This window comes from Belonocnema kinseyi, chromosome 2 (genome assembly GCF_010883055.1).
Source record: "Belonocnema kinseyi isolate 2016_QV_RU_SX_M_011 chromosome 2, B_treatae_v1, whole genome shotgun sequence".
Lineage (NCBI taxonomy): Eukaryota > Metazoa > Arthropoda > Insecta > Hymenoptera > Cynipidae > Belonocnema > Belonocnema kinseyi.
In genome coordinates this window covers 12,194,168-12,217,495 of record NC_046658.1, presented here as the reverse complement: position 1 = coordinate 12,217,495, position 23,328 = coordinate 12,194,168, and the positions used below count along the sequence as shown (strand labels likewise).

Below are 23,328 nucleotides of genomic sequence, written 5' to 3'. Positions count from 1 at the left end.
AATTCGGAAGGTCAGAATATACATGAGTAGATCATTGTATATTGAGTATCGAATTAAACATCCATACATCTACGCAAAAACTAATCGTGAAATCCGTTATTTCGAAAATAAAAATTGCATAAATACTCCACGCCAGAAAACATAGTACAAATTTAGGCGACTGGCAACAAGGATCAAATAGTATGCAGAAAGTATAAAGTCATTTAAAAGAGACAGCTTTAGAGTTATTATGTTTTCAGTGTGGTTTTGTGTTCCTTTTCTCAGTAGATTTTTTGAGGATTTTTGTAGGAAAAGTGTGGGTTTTGGTTTGGGCGCCAGGTATAGCGGGGTTGTCTACCGAGGGTGGGAAGAGAGATGAGGATGCTGAGAGATAAGGTTCAACACATTGAGAAAACCGCTTTCGTTCGTTTTAAATAGAATTTATTACCCCTTACAGTAATAGCTGGGCCGCCAGGCCGTAGCCGAAATCTGGTGGTCGGAAAGTCGTGAAGATAGCCCTAAAAAGGGGCGCAGCAGAGCGATCGGAATCCTTCGTCCTGTAGGAATGGTAGTGACGAAGGATGGGCGTCGGTTGGTATCCAGGGTGAACCGTCGGTGAGTTTCAATGGCCGGGGCGACTAACCCGGGTATCGGTGGAAAACACTCGCGAGAGAAAACAGTCTTCTTAACAGGCGGACCAGCCAAGACTGGCGCGAAACATGCTGCCGCTCGGGACTTCGGGTCCCCTCGGGGAAATTCGACCCACCTCGGGCGCGGCCAGACAACCATTGATTGTAGGGCCGCACCAAGCACAAACCCATGAGTAACAATTCTGTTACAAATGCTTAATCTTAATTGAATGTTTGATAACCTTTGATTCTTTTCGATTGTTAATGAAGTGTTAATTTTTTTTGTTACTTTTGAAATATAGTCATTGTTGAAAATTGACAACGTAGACTCTTAAGTGTTTCTCTTTCACACACGTGAGTTCCCACCTCCCCTCTTGTGGTAAGTAGTAAGCTGGCCAACCTGCCAGTCGTAACAAGAACGGCCCCAAGCAGACTCGGATAGGGATACCCCTATCTGGCGCCCTTGAGAAATAATTAAGGAGCTTCGTGGGTTGTTTGTGGATCGAAAGAGTGTGACCCACGAACTCGACTTACTCCGGTGCACAATCACAATCACCGCAGTGATTGTGTCGAGGTTAACGGGCAAGTACATTTTTTCTCTCTCATCACGATATCAGGTCGATTGGCTCGCATACAATGATCCGTCTAGGTTGTCTGCCTGCTACATCATTATGTCTGTGCGTGTACTCTGTGAGCCTTTATGCGACAACTGCAAATAATCCTCCATGGCTTCTGACTTGTGAATTCAAAAATGCCTCTAAAAACAAAGTCAAGGGCGTGTAATCGGGATCTACTTCATAGATGGTGTTGTATAGCATAATATCCCACGTGTTGTTAAAACAATTGCTACCTTTTTAACTTGTGATTTACGCAGTTTCTTGAAATCTACAACGCTACTATAACCTCTATGTCGTAGTAGAACTAACTTTTCATTAACCGAAAATGATGAGACCAAAGGAGTAGATGAGGGCTAGGATGACATAGGTGTCAATAGCTCTAATGTTATTGGTTAAAATAAAAGAAATCTTCAGGAATGGCTGAGTATTATATATTCTTTTAACTATCATATGCTGAATACTCTTAGTCTAAAAATAGCCTCAGCCATTGCTTCGACATTATTCTTGTTCTCGTTCTCAAACTCATTGATTCTAAATTATCGTATTAAATATTTTAGCATGACGTCACGGTAGATGAAAATCTCAGGAAGATTTGCATATTTAGTACATGTTTAAATGTGTATGCATACGACTATTCAAAAACAACATTGCACGAAATAAAATGAAATATCCAAAATTTGAGGTTTAGAGTACCATATCGATTCAATCAGAACCAATTTAAGTTGAATTGATATTTATAGTCTGAACTCGAATTTTGGACATTGTATATTATTTTGAGAAACTGAAGTGTTCAATTAACAAAAAATCAAAAACAGTGGCGAAAATTTAATCTATACTTGAAAAATATTCTTATTCCTAAATGTATATCTTACTTTTACGTTTAGAACATTCTTTGAAAAAAGTTGCATGCATTTACGTGTACTCATGTACCAATTATGCAAACATTTCTGACAATTATACCTAACCTACCATGGTCGTGATGTCATACTAAAATACTAAATAGTTTCAGGTCATTCATGTGCACGGAGAAAAAATCATTAAAATTTACCTAATATGTTCGGCAGATGGAAGGCATTACTGCTTTTAGATAAAGTTTACAGTTATTTGGAATTTAATACAAAGCAGAATTATAAAGAATACAGGAGAGTTGAGTAAAATGTCAAGTTCAAAAGTAAAAATTCTAATATCTAACAATTAGTGTTCGCTGAATTGCTTCTGTCCCTTCTGCAAGCCCATCTCCGTACCTTATCCTCGAACGCTCTTTAGCTCTCTGCATAAGGCGGTAAGAGGGTGGATTGAGGAGTGACAGATTTTGTATCTTTGCTCTTTCCGTAGACATTCCTGGAAAGATGTAAACATCACTTTCGTGCGATATTAACGATTAACTTAAAAGGAACTGAAGATTAAAGTTTAAAAAAAAAATTTCTACTTTATTATGAGAGGGATTACAGAACAGTAAGGTAAAATGAGAAGCGATAAGAACGTCAAAATTCTCAAGACTAAAGTACAAAGCCCAGTTCCCCGTAAAACTTTAAAATTTAAAAAGTCCGGTTAATATTGTAGGGTTTCATAAAATATTCAACCATTAAGTAGTACGTACCATTACAGGGTTAGACGTGTCTTCCAATTAAGGCATTTCGTTGCTTTGACGGTTAGTTGGCTTTACACTCAATTCAAGATAGAACCTTCTTTCATCTGACTGAAAGGTTTGATTTTGTTGCCTTCTTGAACTAGTTTTTTTCTTGTACGATGCAGCTTAGTTCAATGCAAATTGCTAACGCTAGCCAAAACATTCTCAGCCTGCTTAGTACATGTTCCACTTTATACTAGTTGTCGCATTTCATTTATCATTATTATTACAAAATTGACGTATTTCGTTTTTATCTCAGCCTTAAAATCGTTACATCCAGACATGTCGAAGTGATTTTTGTTTGTTCCACAGAACGGGGATGCATCCAATTGTCAATCGCAACTTGTAATGTCTTTATACCCTTCTTTCCTTTCATTCTCCTTGGCTGTGCTGTTCTTGTCAGCTGGGACCGAAAATTCCATAATAAACACGGGTAGTTTCTGGGAGTCAAGGAAAACTATTTCAGGCCTTGAGTGCTCTGCAAGAGCAACTGTCATGAATATAAAGTTCCAGTATATGCGGAACTTCTAATTTTCGACAACTGACTGTATTTTTCTAGCAGCGTTTGATGGTGTGATTTCAAGACTAATGCCCTTAGAGTGAAATAGATGTTTATAAAGCAATCTTAGTGTCGCACATCCTTTGGATGTACGTCATTTCCGCATAAATTGAACAACCAGATCGCATGCACCCTAGGTGCCCAACTTCAATTCGGGCGATTTGAGGAAAGCAAACGCCAGCTCATATGGCATCGACTGATTCCACACATTTGTGTGGAAGATGCCGTGCATCCTCTTGTCGAGGAGCTGAGTTTTAGCAGTCGCCTTCGCTTCTTTGCACAGAAACGCTTCTTTGCCTACTTCTTTGTGTTTCCTGATCACTATATGTGCTGTACCCAGAATAATCCTGTTGTGAAAACATTCAAGATCGACGGATCTGAGCTCTTCCTTCGTCCATGGAATCGATCTGAATGAATAGAGTACTGTCGGGAGGGTAAGAATGTTCGTTGCAGAAACTTTGTTCCCCGCCAGATGTTCAAAGGACCAAATTTGTCGGATAAGACGTTTTTATTTACTTTAAAGAGCATTTTTTAAAAAGATTTTGCGTCCAATCAAACCTCACGATGTGCGGATGAACCTTTGCGCTTTCCAATAGAGTGATGATAAGTCTATGGGATGTTAAATCACAACCCTTCTGCTATACAATCCAGGCTAAAAATAGGTAGCGCTGGTAGGATGCTGCATCATTCCAGATATATCTATCGATGAGCAGATTCTCCCAACATCTGTCGCCACACAGGAATTATATCTTCCGACTTTATGTATAATTTAAGAATGTGGGGCAGGCGCTGTTGAGACAAAAGAAACTGCTTCCCTCTGAAGGCCTTTTTAAACAATCTAGTCCTGTCAACAATACGCTGGCTAATGTCAGCAGCTTTAAGTACATTAAATTCGGGACGCGTACTGCTTTGCCCTGACTATCTTGGTTCCGAGTAAATGCATTTGTCTTTTAATCTTTTTAATAGCCGGTGGGTTTATTTTACGATTTGCATCCGCCAAAGTTCTCACAACATTAAATGCAATACAATTGATAGTACAGAGGTGGAACTCTTCGGAAAAGTCTCCACGAAGCTCGTCATCTAGTTCAGTCCAATCTTTGGGCTTGAAAATAACCTGAATTTTGAAATTTGTCCTCGCCCTAAAGCATTGCTCCTCCTCTATTAGATGCCTGCCCAGGATTAATTCTAAAGTCGCATCTTTTTCCCTGTTCCCGGCTTGTTCTGACTGCAGTTGAGTAGGCGCTCCACCTATCTAACCCCTTTTTCGTAATTCCTAAGCACGGTTTCGCAGACTGATGCAAAAAATGCGAGCGCCCTGGGTGTTTCTCGCATGGCTCAATGAACGTAAGTCGAGATTAGATCCCTCGATATTGATTCACGAAATGTTATGCTCCTAAACAAAAGCACATACCTTGAGTCGTCCGTTTCAGACTTTAATCTCAATCCGCCCAGGTGGTTGCGGAACACTGAATCTCAAATGTCTTTATAATAGGATTATTCTGAATACACGACATATATGCGCAAATGGACAAGACTATTGTCCTGAAATGGTTAGAAAACTGAAGAAGTAGGTAAAGGGGGGTTTCTGAAAAAAGCAGCAGAGGAGACTGTCGAAACACTTGGCCTTGACTTCCATATCAGGGGTGAGCCAAATGCATGCAAGATTATTTATCTTGAGTATTCACTTCTGATGGCCCGGATCGAAAAAGCACAAGAGAAAAATTGCCGCAAAAAGCTTTTAGGAAAGAGGATGCAAGGCACTTCCTCAAAAATATGAAGGATCCGTCGATGTCATGTGAGCTAACGTTTGCTGTCCTTAAATCACCCGGATTGTCGTCGGGCACGGAAGATTTCATTTTAGCGTGTCAAGATGGTATCATTTCCACGTTAGCCCAACATCGCTCAATTTTAAAAGAAGACATTCCCGATGATAGCTGCAGAGCATGTGACGCACGCGTCGATCAACTACGACACATACAATTCAGTTTTCCAACTCACAGGGGAACGACGTACGGCAAAGTCACAATGCAATACTAACAGTGCTTTGTTACCATCTATATCACTCTAACGGAATTTCCCTGATTCAGCTATGTAAAACGCTTCTAGAGAATTATAATGAATTGTCGAATATATTTTTGATAATCGTTTCTCTAGCGCACTCGGGGCCAGACATAGTTTTTCTTCACTTCGAGAAACGAACAATGTTCGTTATCGAATTTTCGGCAACAACCGACAAGAACATCACAGCCAAGGAAAATAAAAAGACGGATGTACCCGGAATATTCTGTTAAGCTAATCATTATGATAATCGGTTGTCTTTGACGTGTCTAGCTTTCACTGGCGAATAGCTTGAAAAGCACCCCTGCGCCTGAAAAAATTCTAACTTTCGAGGAAAATGCAAAAGGAGGTCGTTCTAGGGTCGCTCTGTGTTATAAGTATACAAGAGACTTATTGCGGATCGTTGAACGAAAAGGTTGTATGTTGCGACTGCATTCTCTATGGTTCGAAAAACACCTAGGGCTCGCACATTTTTCGCATAAGCGACTACGAAACCGTGCCGAGGATTTACGGAAAAGAGGTTATATAAGAGGAGCGTCTTTTCAACCACAAGCAGAACAAGCCGGCAACAGAAAAGAGATGCGACACTCATCCAATAGAGGAAGATCGATGCTTCAGGACCAGGAACTATCAATTGTGGTGTGTATAATGTAGCGAAAGCTTTAGCAGATGCAAACCATAAAAATATCCAACGGCTGATCATACAACCAACAGACGAATGCATCAACCCTACACAAAGATAGAATCAGCAAGACAGTACCCTTCATACATTCAGTGTGTGATTGACTACATAACAAGCCAAAGCTGTTGACCATCAGGCAGCATATGGTTGAGAGAATAGGGGTGCTATCTGACGCTAAGAGACTGAATGAAAACTCAAATAACATAAATAGCTTCAAAGAGCTATGCAAAGCATGAACTTCGAAAGTTCACGCGCGAACTCCGGACCCGTTAACACACACTTAACAAGTCAAAGCTGCTGACCATCAGGCAGCATATTGTTGAGAAAATACGGATACTATCTACCGATAAAGAAGTCTAGAGCGGAAAAAGAGGTGGGTCAGAAAAAATCAACAGTTTATCTCTGATCCGTCTCGACTTTTGCAAGACCAGAGGAGGTCGAAGTATTTTAGAGCGAAGTCTACGAAGTGCCGCATGGACTGGACGAAGACTCAGATAACATAAATAGCTTCAAGGAGCTGTGTGATGACCTCATAACATCTGATGAACAATGCCCACCCATCACTACCGAGGAGGTGAAAAAAGTATTAACTCATTCGTTGGCATTGACGCAAAATGTGTCAAAATTTTCCGTGCCCTGTGCTCCGATTTTGCATTCAACTCTTACTCGGGGGTTCTTGGGATCGCGGAATCCGAAACTGAAGTCAAAATTTAAAAATTCAAAATGGCGAATCCCATATGGTGGACGATAATACAAAAAAACGGCTCGATTTGGATCAATCTCGGTACATACGGGTTTTTGGGGTCGCCGTTCTTTGTATTTTCGTTCGCCATCTTGGAACCGCCATTTTGGAATTCTGAATTTTGACTACATATTCGGATTCAGCGACCCCAAAAACCCCAGGATATAAATTTTCGGGATAATAAATTTTCCTACCATTTTAAGCACTTGTCGAATTCTCTCTGCCAACGAAGGGGTTAAGAGGGATGAAGAACTGTTCCGTTCCGGGACCAGATGGTATCAAGACCTTCTGGTGGAAGAAGTTTCATTCAACCCATTAGCAATTGGCCCGTATTTTCACCTCATATTTAAATTCGGAAGAACCCATTCCGGAGTGGTAGGAGGAAGAGCGCACAATACTCCTGCCGAAAATAGGAAACTTAGCTGAACCAAAGAATTGCAGGTCAATCACTTGTCTGGCCACACTCTATAAGATATTCACAGCTATCCTAAATGATAGGATTATTCGGGCAACTGAACATGTGCGGCAAGAAATGTATGAACAGCGAGGCCCACTCCTCTTTTGCCTCGCATTATTGCCACTATCTCTAGCACTTCGCCATTCCGACTTCTGTTCCGTGACTCTACATCTCACGCCGTCAAGGTGGTCGCGGAACATTGAATGTTAAATGTCTTCACAACTGGATTATTCTGGGTACAGCACATAGAGTCGCAAATGGCTGCTAAAACACTCGAACTTGACATCAGTATTAGGGGTGAGAAAAATGCATCAAATCTTATCTATCTCGAGTACTCACTCCTGAAAGCTCGGATTAAAAAAGCACAAGAGAAAAACTTCAGTGAAAAGCTCCTCGATAAGAGGATGCATAGTATCTTCCTCAGAAATGTGGAAGATCAGTCAATGTCGTGTGATCTAACTTTTGCTTTCCTTAAAGCACCCGGATTACATTCTGACACGAAGGGTTTCATTACGGAATGTCAAGAAGGTGTAATTTCTATCTTGACATACGGTCGCCACATTTTGATCCAAGACATTCCCGATGACAGCTGCAGGGCGTGCCACGCACACCCCGAGCATTTGGTACACATACTATCTAGTTGTCTAACTCATACAGGAACAACCTACATCCAGAGGCACAATACGGTACTAAGAGTGCCTTATTACCACCCCTGCCACTCTTACGGCATTAACCTTAACATCGCTTCCCTAAATGCTCCTTGAGAAATCGAGTCAATCGTCGCGAATCAAAAGTGCCGCATATACTGGAACTTTATATTCATGACAATTGTTTCCAATGCACACCCAAGGCCTCACATGGTTCTTCTTGACTTCGAAAAGCGAACCATGTTCGCTGTTATACTCCTTTACTGCTGTTATACTTAAACAGTGGCCGACAGCGTTGGAGGTGACAACATTCGCCTCTGGATGCTTTTTAGAACTACCATCTGCCACTCCACAGGTTTTCAGTCGCTTTCTTCCTGATGACCGAGAAGTTTTATTACAATGTAACCGTTGTTTAATTAAACCGCCTACTGAGATGCTGCCAGTGCCCTACTGACTCCTACATGTTCAAGATGTTCAGTGTATCTTGCGTGAACATTGCCTGTAGCAGAAATCACAATGGAATGAATAGATGTATGATTAACATTCCTCTATATGGTCTTTACTTCATGCCTTAAATCACTATCCTTGTTGATCTTGGTTGTTTAGGTTGACTGCAAATTTCGTTTAAGTGGAAAATCAATGTTGATTGCATCTATTCTGTTTAAGAGTTCTGGGTTTAGTGCAAGTTGTAGATGTACAGGGTGCGGCAAAGTATTTTCCTTTTTTCCAAAGGCAATAAAACACATTTTATTAATCAGAAATTGTTTTTTTTTATAATGCATGAAGCGATTTTTCGCATTTCTCATGACTCTTGCGAGTGTATCGGGGGTTACTTCTGCGATTTCGGACCGGTTGTTTGCTCTCAGGTCCTCCAGAGTCCTTAGGCGGTTGACGTACACACGGGATTTTAAGAAACCCCATAAAAAATCGCACGGCGCATAATCAGGGGAGCGTGGAAGCCACTCCATATCACCCCTCATCGAGATAGGGCGCACTGGGAAATAGGCATCGACGGCAAACGCTCGTTCCTTACGAATCCAACGCATAGTGCCCACTAAGGTAGCAAGGTAACTAAACTTTAGAACCTACTGAGTTGAATGAGACCACGCCTATCGCGCTCCCATCCTTCCAGCTGGTCTATGTTATTCTCTCCTCACACCTCTAGCTGTTAAAGGTCATTTACCTCTGGAGAACGCGGTGCTGTTAGATCATAAACAAATTGAAGTAGAACAGCCATTGCCCCTGCTTGACCGTGCGACACGGCTTCCTCTAACTGACGTTCATTGCCATCGTTTTTCCACGCCAAATCAACCTGTTGTTTAATCTCCACTGCTCGGTCTTCTGTGATGTGTAGACTAGTCCTGATGTTGACTGCAAATTTCGGTTAAATGGACAAGCAATGTCGACGATTCCACCTTTTTTTGCATATAATATGCAAATAAGATGTAATCTTTGCTTTCTAAAAAGGTCATTAGAATGTACCTATAGAAAAGCATCCATTCTTTTAAAAGTCTTAGGTTTAAGGCAATTTGTTACTGTATAATTCCCGCTACATCATTATGTATGTGCCTATATTCTCTCTGAGCCGTCTCGTGACAGCCATCAATAATATGCTCTATGGATTCGTTGGTATCTCCACATTATCGGCACCGGTCAACCACGTCTTGATGTAGCACGTGTTTGCGATAATTCCTGGTACTGACAATCTTGTCATGTATCGCAATGATGAATCCTTCTGCCTTTGGATACAGAAGACCCTTTCTTAGCCAAATATCGGGTGCCTCACTATCCGTTTCATGTTGATCTAACGTTTCACGATGCTCGCTGTGGATAGCTTTCTGCGTGCATTGTATTTCTAATTCCTCTATGATTTTTGCCCTGATATTGAAGGTCCCATGCGAGGACAAACTTAGGGGCGTGTAATGAAGATCCACTTTACAGATGGTGCTATAAAACGCAACATTTCGTTTTCTGTTAAATAGTCTCGCAACCGTAGAACTGTATACTGTATACTATATTAGGATTATTTTTATTTTATTCAAAACTTTTACTCGGGTGAACACGGTTATACATCATAGAGACGGACTAAGTCAAGTGACTGATGAGATTAGGATGGTGTAAGTCAATATTATTATTATTATTATCATTATCTTAAATACCTTAGTTTGATGTTGACTATCGTCTGTTTGGCCGTTTTCCCTGGGTCTATCTTCCAGAGCTTTCGGTGAACATCCACTTATTTTATATTCTTGAAGCTGAAAGTAATTACAAAAAATCATTTACATTGAATGTTTCTGATTACTGTGGTACATATGATGAGGGAATTATTGCTGCGTAAACTTTATATTAAAATTATTTTTAAAAAATATTTGCACAAAGCTATACACAAAGTTTATGTTCTGAATTTGTTCATTTAAAAACTTAATATTTTTATGAATTTATGTTTATTACTTTCAAAACAAAAATGACGAAAATATTTAGGACAGAGTCCTAATCCCCTAACAATAGGTGACAGGTGTGCGCCATCTCACTCCAGAATCTCTACATTTAGCCTAACGGGACGTAATTTTCCTGCTAGTAGAAACTGGACAGTACTGACGAAACACTTTTTCGAGAATATGAGACTTTGTCGGGCCTAATCGAAAGTTCAAACTTGCGCACGCCTCCAAGCCTTGAGTTTTCGACCCAATCCTTAAATTTGTGAATCTGCCTCCCATACTCTACTCTAGCTATTACTGACTAAACACAATTACAAATCAATCGTGGATTATGCGAACTATTTACGTTCCTCTCTCAAATTAATTATTATTTAAATCAACAATATGTCAAACATTATCATTAATGTATTCGTTACACGTCTCTATGACGTGTGGAATCTAATAAAATAAACGAAAAAAAAGAACGTGAACGAGAGTACTTATCTAAAATCTGATGAGGCCTGAGTGTCGAAGTTTATAAAGAACGAGATAGAATATTTTAACGAGAACGAAAACCGGTACCAGTACGAGGAATTCAAATCAACCAGCTTCAACGTATTATATTTAAACCAAATCATTCATTCTGCGAATGATTATAACTCTAGTACGTACAAAATTTGAGTGAGAAAACAACACATTATTTTCAGCAGACTGACATAAAATTAAAACATAAATTGTTAGAACATCATAATTTACACGTCCGTCCTTAAGCACTTATATAAGATGCCCAAGGATATGAACTAACTGTTTTTTACAATTACGTATGATTAGGATATTTCGTTACAATTTCCATATTTTCAATATAGTAACCTAAATCCATTGAATGTAGTTACGCTTTTTTATTACATAAGCATAATTAAAATCACGAAAATATTTTGTTTCGTTTTGATCGAGTCCAAACGCATAATATAATATTTACTTGAATTATAATCAAAAATGTGGAAGTATGCTCAAGACGAATATCAACTCGTCGAGCAGCAGTCAAATGTCGATTTTAAATCTTTAATATCCGAAAAAATAATAGACAAAATATTTAGTAACTAATGGATTGTCCAGCTTTCGTCTTGGATGCGCTTCCACATTTTCCATGGCAATGCGAGAACTAGTAGATATTTGATCATGTTCCTAATCTCATTGTAAAGATGGCATTTCTAACTTTAATTTAGAGAATCTAGCATTTCCTTCTCTGAAGCAGAGAGAAAATTGAAAGAAATTGAAGAAAATTGAAGCTCTCACCGCGATGAGCTTCGCTTTATACAGTCACATTTTAATGTTAAGATAATATCAATTATTCTTACATTAAAGTATTCCATAGTTAAATTGTAGCATTATTTGTGATAAAGATAAGTTGTTATATAGAGGAGAGAGATTAGAGCGGAGAACTGTCAAACGCACTTGAACAAGCAAAAGGACACTTGCGCACGGGCCACGGACGGAGGTGGGAGGCAACTTATGAACGAGTATCACCTCTCTACACACATTAGCCAGAGTCGTAGATTTGAGGCGAGCTATGGTGCGCGGGCCCAATAACGGAATGGTGGGGTGAACTTGCGAATAGCTACCTGCCTCTCCGCACGCATGCGCAGGGATGAGAGAAGCGAGGCGAGCCATGGCGCGCGCCACGCGCGCTGTGTATAAAGGCACGCGTTCGTGCCACTATCTTCACTCGGCCGTCACCCGGCACACCGCACGGACTACTTGCTTTTATGTTCTCCGACGCCATGAGTAGACGTCCCAAATACTACGTCATCCAAGTTCTCCTTTCTCTATCTCTCTCACTCTACCTCGGGAGTTGATAGGAGAAAATAAATTACCGTACCACTGAATTTCAAGAATTGTTTGTCATCATACATGTACCTCTGTTCTTTTTAGAGCAATTCGAATTTGAAATTAAGGATCTTGGACTTCGGTTCCTGCTCGAGAGTTCCTGAGCGAGAAAACTCTCGACCTAGTGCCTACATCGAGGTTGAATCGATCTTGGACTTCAATCCCTGGGCCCACCGTCAGTATCTCTGTCTGTAATGCCCCTTCCCAGGGTGTCATTCTAACAGACTGCTGAGCGACAAAATCTATGGTTCTGAACCCACGCCAACAGAGAGGCCGGGCCATCACCAGACATATTAGCAAAGGAATACGTTTTATTTAATCAGTGCCCGATTCTGATTAAATCGATCTAATACTCCAACGTCAAATTTTTGATATTTTGTTTCGTGAAACTAAAAGGTCGTTAATCGACAAAATAAAGAAACGTAACTGAGAAAATACATTTAAGACGTAAAAATAATACTATTCGTACATTTATTACTTATTTTTACATTTACAATATTTTCTCCGAAAATTCGTATGCATTCCCATGTAAATATATACCAACTATGCTAACCTTTCTGAAACGTCCGAATTATAGCCAACACTAAATTACATAATTTTTATTAATTAATTAAGGTTTAATCTTTATGTAATTTAATATTGTGAAAAAATTATTTAGCCGATAATTAACTAATGAATATTTTTCTAACCATTTTAATAATATCAATAACCTTCTAAGCTAATGTTAAAAAGAATGAAAACATATGTACATGTCATTCTGAAAATTGGATTAAGATAACCATTTCACAACACAGAAATATTTTTAAAATTATGTAACTGAAGTAGGGGCATTTTAAATATAAAACCTCTTTCATTCTACAATTGTTTTTAACATTCAATTACATAATCTTAAGGTGAATAATCATTTCATGTTAAAAACTAATTTAAAAAAATTGAACTTATTTACTTATCAGTTTGAAAATTTAATTTAGATACTTATTTCTCTTCACAAGCATCAGGAAAATTATATAATTTTGAAATAATTCCAGAAAATGTAAGTTTTAAGAGAATTATTTAATAAATATTCAATCATCTAAAAAAAGCATTGAACCATTATTATTATTATTATTAAACCTTAGCCTAACTTAACTACTACTTATATTCTACTCTTTCGCATTACGCAGCATAAAAAATAGTAACATTAATTCTATAATGAGCGATCTTCCAGGGCTTCCGTTTCCTCTTACCATAAATATACATTTTCCCCGATATTGAAAACAATTTTTGCTTTTTACTGTCCTTTTCCAGGATTACCCGTTTGGCTCTGCCCAACTGCTTTGCTTTCCCTCACTTCTTCCAATTTCTTCATCCACATCACTCCCTGTCCATCACCAATAGTCCTGTCATCCACTCTTCCGGCCACCGTTCCCCTTTCCAGACATTGTTGCAGATCTTTCACATCCCATCCCTAACTCCTTCTCCTCCATACTTCATGGCTTCGTTCTCCATCCCATCTTCTACTGTCGCGTTATTTCTTTTTAACCTATTTATTGCCTCATCAACTTCTTCTCTTGTTATCTCGTTCCCTTCCTCCATTTCGCCTTGGATCATCCTACTCTTTTCTCCTTTGATCTTATTTTGCTCTCTTCCTAATAGACCCTTGGAATAACCCATCCATTCCTTCAATTCTATTTCTTCATTAGGAGCCTTCCTTTTCTCTCCATCACTATTTATCACATCCTACACCCTACCTTCTTTGATCGCTTTTTCTACTTCTGCCCAACCTTCTCCTTTTTCATCTTTTGTTTAAACTCTTGTAATTTACCCACCCCCAGACTCCCATCTTCGTGTTACTTTTATCCCCTTTTTCCCCTATCTCATTTCCTACCTTCACACTAACTACCATATGCCGCATTCTTTCTTCAATCGAGATATAGTCTATTACTGTTGCTCCTTTCCTATGAATTTGATCTCCCCTTCCTCATAAATTTGAGCATAGTCGATTATTACTTCATTAATAAGTAAATAGCTTAAAAATCATTTAAGAATTGTTTGGATTGAAATAATATACATGTAACAATAAATTTATGTAGCTTCATTGAAAACAATTTATATTTCTCTGCCGGTAATCATGCAATCTGTTTGTGCATAATGTTCGTGAGCGATTTTTGTTGTTTTGCTCCACTTTGATAAATATAAACCTCGTAACTAGCCCATTAACAACATTGAAAATTGCTTGCAGGGTTTTACAGCACGGTCGGTATTTCTCCAAAATAGTAATTTAAAAAATTTTGTTTTCACAATTATAATTATTTAAGACCAGAGACAAATGCCTGTGAGCCTTCTATTTAGCGTGTCGGATTTTTTTTATCACGATATTTCATTCCGTGTGGACAAAAGTTAGGAAAGAAAAGTATCGATCATACATCCACTGGTGTTTTCTTCAAACATTTTTTTTTTAAATTTCCACCGAAACAAAGCACAGACATGGACTTCATTACCTCCTCTTTCATTTTCCAAACTTTCAGAGGGATACCTCATTTCGTTTAGAAGTCAGCTGGGGAAGAAACATTGAGGACCAGGTTTGGTCACCAGGAAAAATTGAAATATACGTACAAGTAATTCTAAAAAAGAAAGGTAGTCACACATTTTACGTTTATTAAAGGAGTTAAAATCGTACTAAAAAAATACATAAATTGAACTTTATAATATAGCACTGTAGCGGCTCAACATGGTAAACACTGAGGTGGAACTAAGAAATTGGAGAATTTTGACATTAATCAGAGAGTGATCGAAGTATCGATCTCAAGATGGCACCCTACGATGAACTTGCCATAAACCCTATTTCGTAAAGTATATTCATTTTAACCTGTAAAGCATATTATACAATCATAATGTCGTTTAAATGCGAGCAGTCCTAGTTGTATGCTGAAGCATTTATAAACTTATTTCACTCTAATCTTTAGGTTCTTATTTGCCCTTCCATGCTTTCTCAATTCAGTTTCCTGTAAACATCTAGAGATCATATTAGTAAATTTTCATTACTGATTGAAGTAATCGTTTTATTTATTTTTGTTAATTAATTTATTTACTTTTAATTTATTTATACTTATGTTCACATTCGTTCATAGTTTAGCATCTTATCACACATAAGTTTATGAGTATCATAGTACACTCAAGTCGCAGGACTGCAAAAATTTTACGCAGGTTCACCCCCAATAGTGAGAACACATGAGGGGACCCCAATCCTCTGACTATTTACTATGTTCAAATGTCAACTTTTTACATCCTGACAGTTTGTAGTGACGATTTAAATCGTTGTATCGAATGTATATGAGTATGAATTAAAATTAAAATCACAGTGAATTGTGAATGAAATCATGAAATGCAGAAAAGAGTAGTGGGGGCGAACGGGTTATAGCGTCGTTCTCACTATCGGGGGAAAAACGTACTCACTAGCGGGAATTCTCAGTACTGAATTTCGCAGTGCCGCGACTCGATTGTACAATGCTTTCGCCACTCGTTTACTATCGTTTTTTTTTCACTTTTTCATGACTTTAGAGCTCATCGTTATTCTGCTTTTCACATAGTTTTCGCTCTTTCTTCTCAACTCGTTTTGTGACCATTGGCGTATACTGTGGATGCATGTTTTCATATCCAAATTTAATTAAAACGCAATCTAAAATTCACGTGGGCATGCCTTTTTTAACACTTATTTTAATTTCATATCTCACAATGAACCTTTGTAATCAGGGTTATTTTTAATAGAATCTTTAAAAAACATTTTTAAGCAATGAAAACATTGATTAAAGCTCGAATAATATATAAAATAGATTGACAATAACCAGTCTCATAAAAGTTTAGCAGTGGACTACCGACCACGCGTCCGCTTAAAGGTTAAATAATTTTCTTGCTTCATGTTCATACTCGTTGATTTACGGTTACGTTTAATTTCTAATCCCAAAAATAATCCAGTTTTACCCAAGTCTAAAATTTCGAAAGCTTGCTTCAATTTGACTTAAATTTCTATTAAAGTATCGCAATCATTACTCGCGGGAAGCATATCATCCACGTACAATACTAATAATGTAATTTTGCCTTCTGTTCTACCTACAGGCATTTCTTATTATATCTTTTTGGGATAATTCGAAGACTCTTTCCAACTAGTATACTTTTTTGCGCGTTTTATTCGTTACCCTTACTCCTTTAGGAATTTCTATAAATATTCCTTAGTCAATCTTCCCACTCAGGAATTCAGTCTTAACATCAAGCTAACAGATATCGAGATCAAGATAATTAATAATTTCCAAAACCTTACCTAACAAAACTAATCTCGAAACTGGGGCATACGTTTCATTCAAATCGTAAATGTTTCTGTCTTCAAAACCCCCTATTGCCATCCGTGCCTTGAATTTTTTATTATCATGCGGCTCAGTTTTCCGTTTGAAGAAGCATTCGGAATTGATTGTTTTTAGCCGTTTTCTAAGCCCGTCGTTCTGTGGGCGATCTATCATATCCCATTCTTATTCTTGTTCATCGAATAGAGTTCATCTTCGATTGCTGTGTTCCAATCTTTGTTATGTTTAGATGTTATAACATCTTCAATCGTAATTGGATCTTCATTTAATTTTGCAAACGAAAATTGCAACAATTCGTCCACAGTATCGTTTTCCGTTGCTTCAAATTCTCCTTTAAATGATAGAAATTCAATTAAATCCTTTAATCTCGTTGTTGATGCTGTGTAAGCAAAGCTTGTGTCGTACAATTTTCGCCTTCGCATATTAGACGAATTTTCTTGGGAGTCTATTTTCAATTTTGTGTTAATTGTCTCTTCTTCCTTTCCAGATATCTTTTTCTTGGTCTTCCTCTTCCTGTTTTGGTCTCTCCCTCCGATCTCAACAAATCTCCCCCCGGTCTTAGCCAATTTTCCTCGTAAATTTGAATTTTTTCTTCAAAAGTTAACTCCTTGTTGTTTAGGCATGGGGCTTCTTTTGTGTTTTTAAGAAATTTGTCTCCGTATGCCAATTTTTCACAAAATTTCACGTGTCTTGATTCGTAAAATTTTTTCATTTCAGGGCTTCAAAACTAATAATCCATAGGCATGTAACCTACAAGAATGCCTCGTTTCACGTGCCTCGAGAATGTTGAATCTGGTTTTCGCGTTATTCTCCAATATGCTAGACATTCAAATGGTTTTATTTGTCTCAAATCGACATGGTGTTCTGACGTGAACTTGGTGATAGATGTTTTGTGATTAATAGATTTACTAGGAATTCTATAATAAACATAGATTGCTGCAGCAACCATAAGATCCTGCATATTCGATGGCAACCTCGAGTTCAGCATTAGAGCTTGGGTCCTTTTCTGTATGGTTTGGTTAAATCGTACCGCAGTACCATTATGCGTGGTGTACCTTGACAGACAGATTGCCGTTCAATGCCTTCGCGTTTTAACACTTCGCCCGTGTACGCATTTGTAAATTCTGTGCTTTTACCCGATCGCAAGTAACACACCTTTTCATTGTTTCCTAAAAGATTTTTGGAACTTAAGAAGAATTGCTTTGTATCAGATTTTAAACTTTGTAATTCTTTATTTTCAGTCCAAATGACTGAAAGCACTTTGATATACTTAAGACATGCGTGGCCCATTTGTAAACAGTACATTTTTTATTAGCCTTGATAAAATTACTATAAGAGTTCGTAAAAGTGGCAGACATATCGCTTTGTAAACTGTTATTATAATTCTTAAATATCATTTCCTTTCCCTTCTTAAGTGGTAACAAAGTATTTTTCTTACATTCCTTTGTGTTTTTCTGGCCGTTCACCTGAGTTACCAAATTTTCCACTAAGAAAGATGTTCTGCCAGTTCGAGGTTGATGTCGCTGATTGCTGACGTTTTGTTGTGGTTGATTATAATTGTTGGAATTTTTGTTTCCATTGGTTCGTCCGCTGTCATTTTTATTAAATGACCCACGTCTTCTGTATCTATTCCTTTGGTTTTGGGATTTTAAAGGTTGTTTGTTATTTGTATGCAATCTTTGATTGTTCCTTCTATCGTCACCCCGGCTTTTTGCCCCGGGTTCTCAACCTGACTTGTTAGATCTTTGCCAGAAGTCAACAACTTTATGAGTGCCAAATTTTTCACACTCATAACATTTTTTGAGCCCAGGTCCCTTTCTCAGGAAATCAGTTTGGAGGTGACCGTAGTCGTTACATTCATAACACTGATCGTTAAACCACGGTTTTGAAATAGCTGCTGAGAAAGCAAATAGTGCTTTCTTTGCGTTAGTTACGTTTGTGCGATTCGCTTCAGCTTTGACCATAAAAGACTTCAGTCTATTATAATCTAGTCCTTTCTCGGTTTGATTTTTTAACATGAAACCTAGAGTTAGGACTTCCAAAAAATAGGTATAATCGTGTTAAAGAAAGCATCCCGTTTTTCCTCATCAGAATTGTTAGAATTTTAGAATGGTAAATGTGAATAATTCAATTTGGATCTTGCTTGTAGTCCATTTTTGTGCTATTATTGTTTTTATTGAATTCGGTTCAAATGGCTTCTTTTGTAGTTTGTTCGGCTTGTGCCGGTCAGGGAGGCGAATTCGTTTGAAAAGTTTTGTTAAATTCGAGTTGGCTCAATTCTTCGCGGATTATATTTTTGATGTCTCTCGGATCTACTGCATTTTTGGTCGCTCTCATGAGCCTCTGAGCCTCAATGCCGTAAAGCAAGTATTGAAGTTCGAGACGGATCACACTTTATTGCATGCTACTATCAAACATTTGTGTCATAATTCAGATCTTTTACCCAGTTATCACGAACAGCCAACGAGTATCCAATCACCCGTGAAGCAGCTTTTTCTGTGTCTGAGAAGGAATTGTTATTGGTTATCATTTGTAATTTTTATACCAGATCCCTCAAACTTATTCGTTTATTTATTTCTGATTAACAAGTGAGTGGTTCTTTTACAACTGTTTTAAGTTAAAAGTTAAAGATCATTAAAAACTTAAAAGTAACTCTGCATTAATCTTTTACAATTAAATAATAATAGTATCGTACATCGTCATCCAGTCGTTCCGTTACTTGATATTTTCATAAGTAAAATATCCATACAAAATTATTTATCTAATTTTTATACACATATTTACGCATTAGTTAATATTATTTAAAATTTTTTTGCTATTCATGATAAATAGTCGCTTGTATATATTTTACATTTTCTTTGTACTTTTATTTTTTTGAAATAATTTAGCCAGCCTTTGCTTTTATTTCTTAATAATTCCGGTCGATTAATAATCGATTACTGCAAGTTATTAGTTTGAATAAAAATTATTCATATTTATTTCGATCCTTCCGAATCGACTAGGAGTTCGAACGGTTGAAATCAAGTCAAAAATAGATTGAAAACAATCAGTAAATATCGATCCAGAGTCGATTCGCTCGGAAAATTCGAACACCCGTATTGCTGCTGGCCACCCTAATCCCACCCTGCATTATGCTTCGGCGGAGAACGAGTCCCGTTATATTTTCCGAGTCAAAGTCTGCATAATCGCCCGCTGCAATCTCTGAAAAAAGGTTGAAACCCTCTCCTGATGATTTGGAATCCACTCAAACTTGATGCTACCTGGAGGAATCGACCCGCTTAAAGAAAATAGAAAAATGCGCACATTTCCGTCTTACATTATAACCCCTTATTGTTATGTGCCTACATTTTATTCAATGAATGCACATTAATTAATTAATTCATGCTTTAATACGTTTCCACCGCGTTTATGCTTTTACTTACCTAAAATGTTTTTTTTTAAATAATTATCTTTCGTTAAATCTTCGTTAAATAATAATGCATTTGTCCAGTCAAATAAGCTTTAGCGCTCAAAATAAACTTTACCAATTCATTGAAACCTTGTCTTGATTTGTTTCTTCCGCTGTTCATGAGCCGTAGCATCCTTTTGCGCAATTCGTGCGCCAAAGCTTCTATTGAAATTTTCTTTGTCCCGTTTCCCTAATTTTAATCTTTCACTTATCACTCACAGAAAGAATACAATTACGACAGACACTGTAACAAGTTCACGCAGAGGAAGCGTGTTTGGCCCATAACCTGTTGACGTTTTTTTTATAGATCAAAGCAAGAAAGCACAGTCTCTTTTTAATAAATCGTTTGTATTAACTTTTGTCGTTCTACTTTACTAACTGTCCACAGACAGAATGATCGAAGTATCGATTTCAAGATCGCACCTTACTGTGCACTTTCGCACTTACAGGCTAGATACCAATGGGAGCTTGCACCTAGCAGTGCTGCCCTCATTATTATTCCTATAGCATTTTTCACATTATTTTAATTTTCTTTCTGTTCATATATTGGTTAAACGAACTTATTAATAAAGGTTTTAAGTTTTGCCTGGAAGTAGTTGTGAGTGAAAAATAGGTTTGTATTTTTCTATTTTATAATCAATATTAGTATATTCACAGATGAGAAAGTAGAATACACACATCGTACTTTAAATGATAATTTCTTCTCATTTTATTAGCTTATAGCTATTTTGTAATGTAAGTTAAATCACTAAATTGTATTTAATAAGATAGGAGTAAAAATATTTGAAAAAATTACTTAATAAAAGCGAGTAGGGGAGAGTCGAAATTATTTTTTTATTACTCATTAAATATGATATTGAAGATAACGCGCTTTTTACTGTTAGTATGGTAGTCTTTCAGACTTTTATATTTGTTGTGATCTTAATTTGATCGACCCTTTGAGAGAGAGTTGAGAAATGAGAAGTTGGAATTCTTGGTTCTCACGCCTCCACTTATAGGTTTAATTCGCCAGTGCTGGATACGTCCTCTTTTTGTGTTTGTGGTTCTTTTATGTTAAAATCTTTTTTGAATACCGGAAATTAAAGCTTTGTAAACTGTTTCGCGTTACATCTCGTGGTCGGTGGTGTTAAGCTAGATCCTTTTTATAGCTACGCGAGAACTCTTCTTATTCCTCTTTATTTCGGTTATTGAACCGCCTCATGTTTTAGGTTAGAGCAGGCATTTACGTACGTGGCAATGTTCTGCGCGGGAATGGGGCCGGTACGCACGGTTTTTAGGCTTTACAGTCTGTATAACAAGAGCGTGTACACCATAATAGATGATTCTGTAGGCGAAAGGCGGCTGGGTCTGGGAATTTTCAGTAGTGGGGATAATCCCTTATTTCGTGATTTAGCAGACCTTTAAGTGGCGTTTATACAGGAGGATAACGACCCCAAAGATCGCAGCTGCCTCTGTACACGATGGAAAGAGGAAAATGACATCAAGACTTTGGATTGGCCTTCACAGTCTCCATATGCCAATCCAATTGAAAATGTATGATCTATCATAAAGAGGAAACTTTAGAGGAAGTACGTATTCAACCTGAAACAGCTCTCTTACCAAGTTTGTGAAATATAGAGTTCGCTTCCTACAACTTACGCCGAAAATCTCGTGAAAATTATGCCAAGACGATGTCAAGCTATACTCAACAACAATGGAGACTGGCCGATTTACTAGGTACTGACGAGAAAGTACAATTGATGAACTGCAAAGTACTATAAGATTTTTTTAAATTACATACATCTATCTTACAGGTTTGGTGTATACGTTCTTGTGATACAGACTGTACTTCCGTTTTGCTTACGTATAGATTATACTGTGTGTTGGTTTTCTTATAAGAGTAGTTTCCGGGAATCATTTAAGAATTAAAATTTCGGTAATCAACGTTCTATGATGTGTATGCCAAGCACATCTCAGAATAAAGTCAGTATGACTTGACCATAGGTGTGAAAAGGGCAATTGTCCGTGAGCAGCGTGCTATAAGAATGGTATCAAAATGGAAATAAATAAAGTTGGCTGTTCTTTCCATTAGTAAATGAAGTGTTCAAATGAAAATTCACTCTTTTTTTTTACTGTGGATTCTTCTTTTTTTACAACTATCTTAAGCTCTAAGTCAAGATAGCCAGTCGAACCTATCCTTGTTTATTTATTACTTTTTCAGCTTAGTTCGACATGTGGCTAACTACCCCCAAGGACTGAGTTGAGGTAGGCAGTTTTGCACTTTTTTTACACTTTTTTTTAGCAAGAAGATTTTTCAACGGTCCATAAATCATCTTACAAAATGGCACCCGGAAAGAACATGACAAAATAATTTCTAATAATTTCGGCAGCTATGAGCGCCAAACCTAATCAACAATAAATTGATAAGAACAAATTAGTATTATATACGTATATATTTATATATACATATATACCCACACCTCGAAGTGGTACTGTATGTTTCTATCCTTGATATGATTTGTTGAAATGTTTTCATGCAAATTGATTTATAAATATTAACCAATATTAGTTAGTAATAGTATTCATTTTGAAGTAGGTTCTGACATAAGAGATCTGAATTGCTCAGTTTCTTCGTTTATTTAATTTTTTAAAATTTTGGATTCAATGATATGCTGAACATTTCCGTCATTCTTCACAAACTTCAAAATTTCGCTATATTTATTGTTTCCTTTCTCTATCCGAAAAATATAAACCATAAGTTTACTTTTTTTCGCCACCCCGGAAGGTTTCTCCGGATTTTAGTTCCGCATTCTGAAAATAAAATTAGTTTCTTCCTGACAACAAAATGGCTTTATCTTGACACTTCCGGTACCGGAAAATTAAATGCTCACGTTTGAGTAGGGGTATTAAACTCCTAAAAAGTTCGCCTTCTATAGATTCGGATTACGCATCAGCGACCTCCGCCGTCACAATTGACGATACCGAAATTGAGTCCGACTTCGAAAATTTAGCCGCAGGCTCTCCAGATAATTTCCTACAAAACGTAGCCACTTTAACGGTAGAAGCTAAGGTAACGGACGCGAGTTACATAACAACAATATCTTCTTCGCGTATTGCTAGGTCAACAAACGTGACAAGTACAACAGCTGCGGGCTCTTTAAGCACGGTTACGAGACCAAGGATTAAAACGAATGCTTTTCTCTCCAATTGAGTCCGGAAGCATTAACCTTGATGTCAAACAAAGACCTACTCTAGGCAAA

The 23,328-nt window shown here is 37.6% G+C and overlaps 1 protein-coding gene across 3 annotated transcripts in view; it reads right to left on the bottom strand.

The window, feature by feature from the left end:
• Positions 1-23,328, bottom strand: part of LOC117166917 (liprin-alpha-1) — a 690,677-nt gene that overhangs the window by 497,661 nt on the left and 169,688 nt on the right. For all 3 annotated transcript variants that reach the window (XM_033351369.1, XM_033351368.1, XM_033351370.1), the window contains exon 6: positions 10,160-10,255. In XM_033351369.1, coding sequence (XP_033207260.1) covers positions 10,160-10,255 — 96 coding nt within the window. The remainder of the gene's footprint in view (positions 1-10,159; positions 10,256-23,328) is intronic.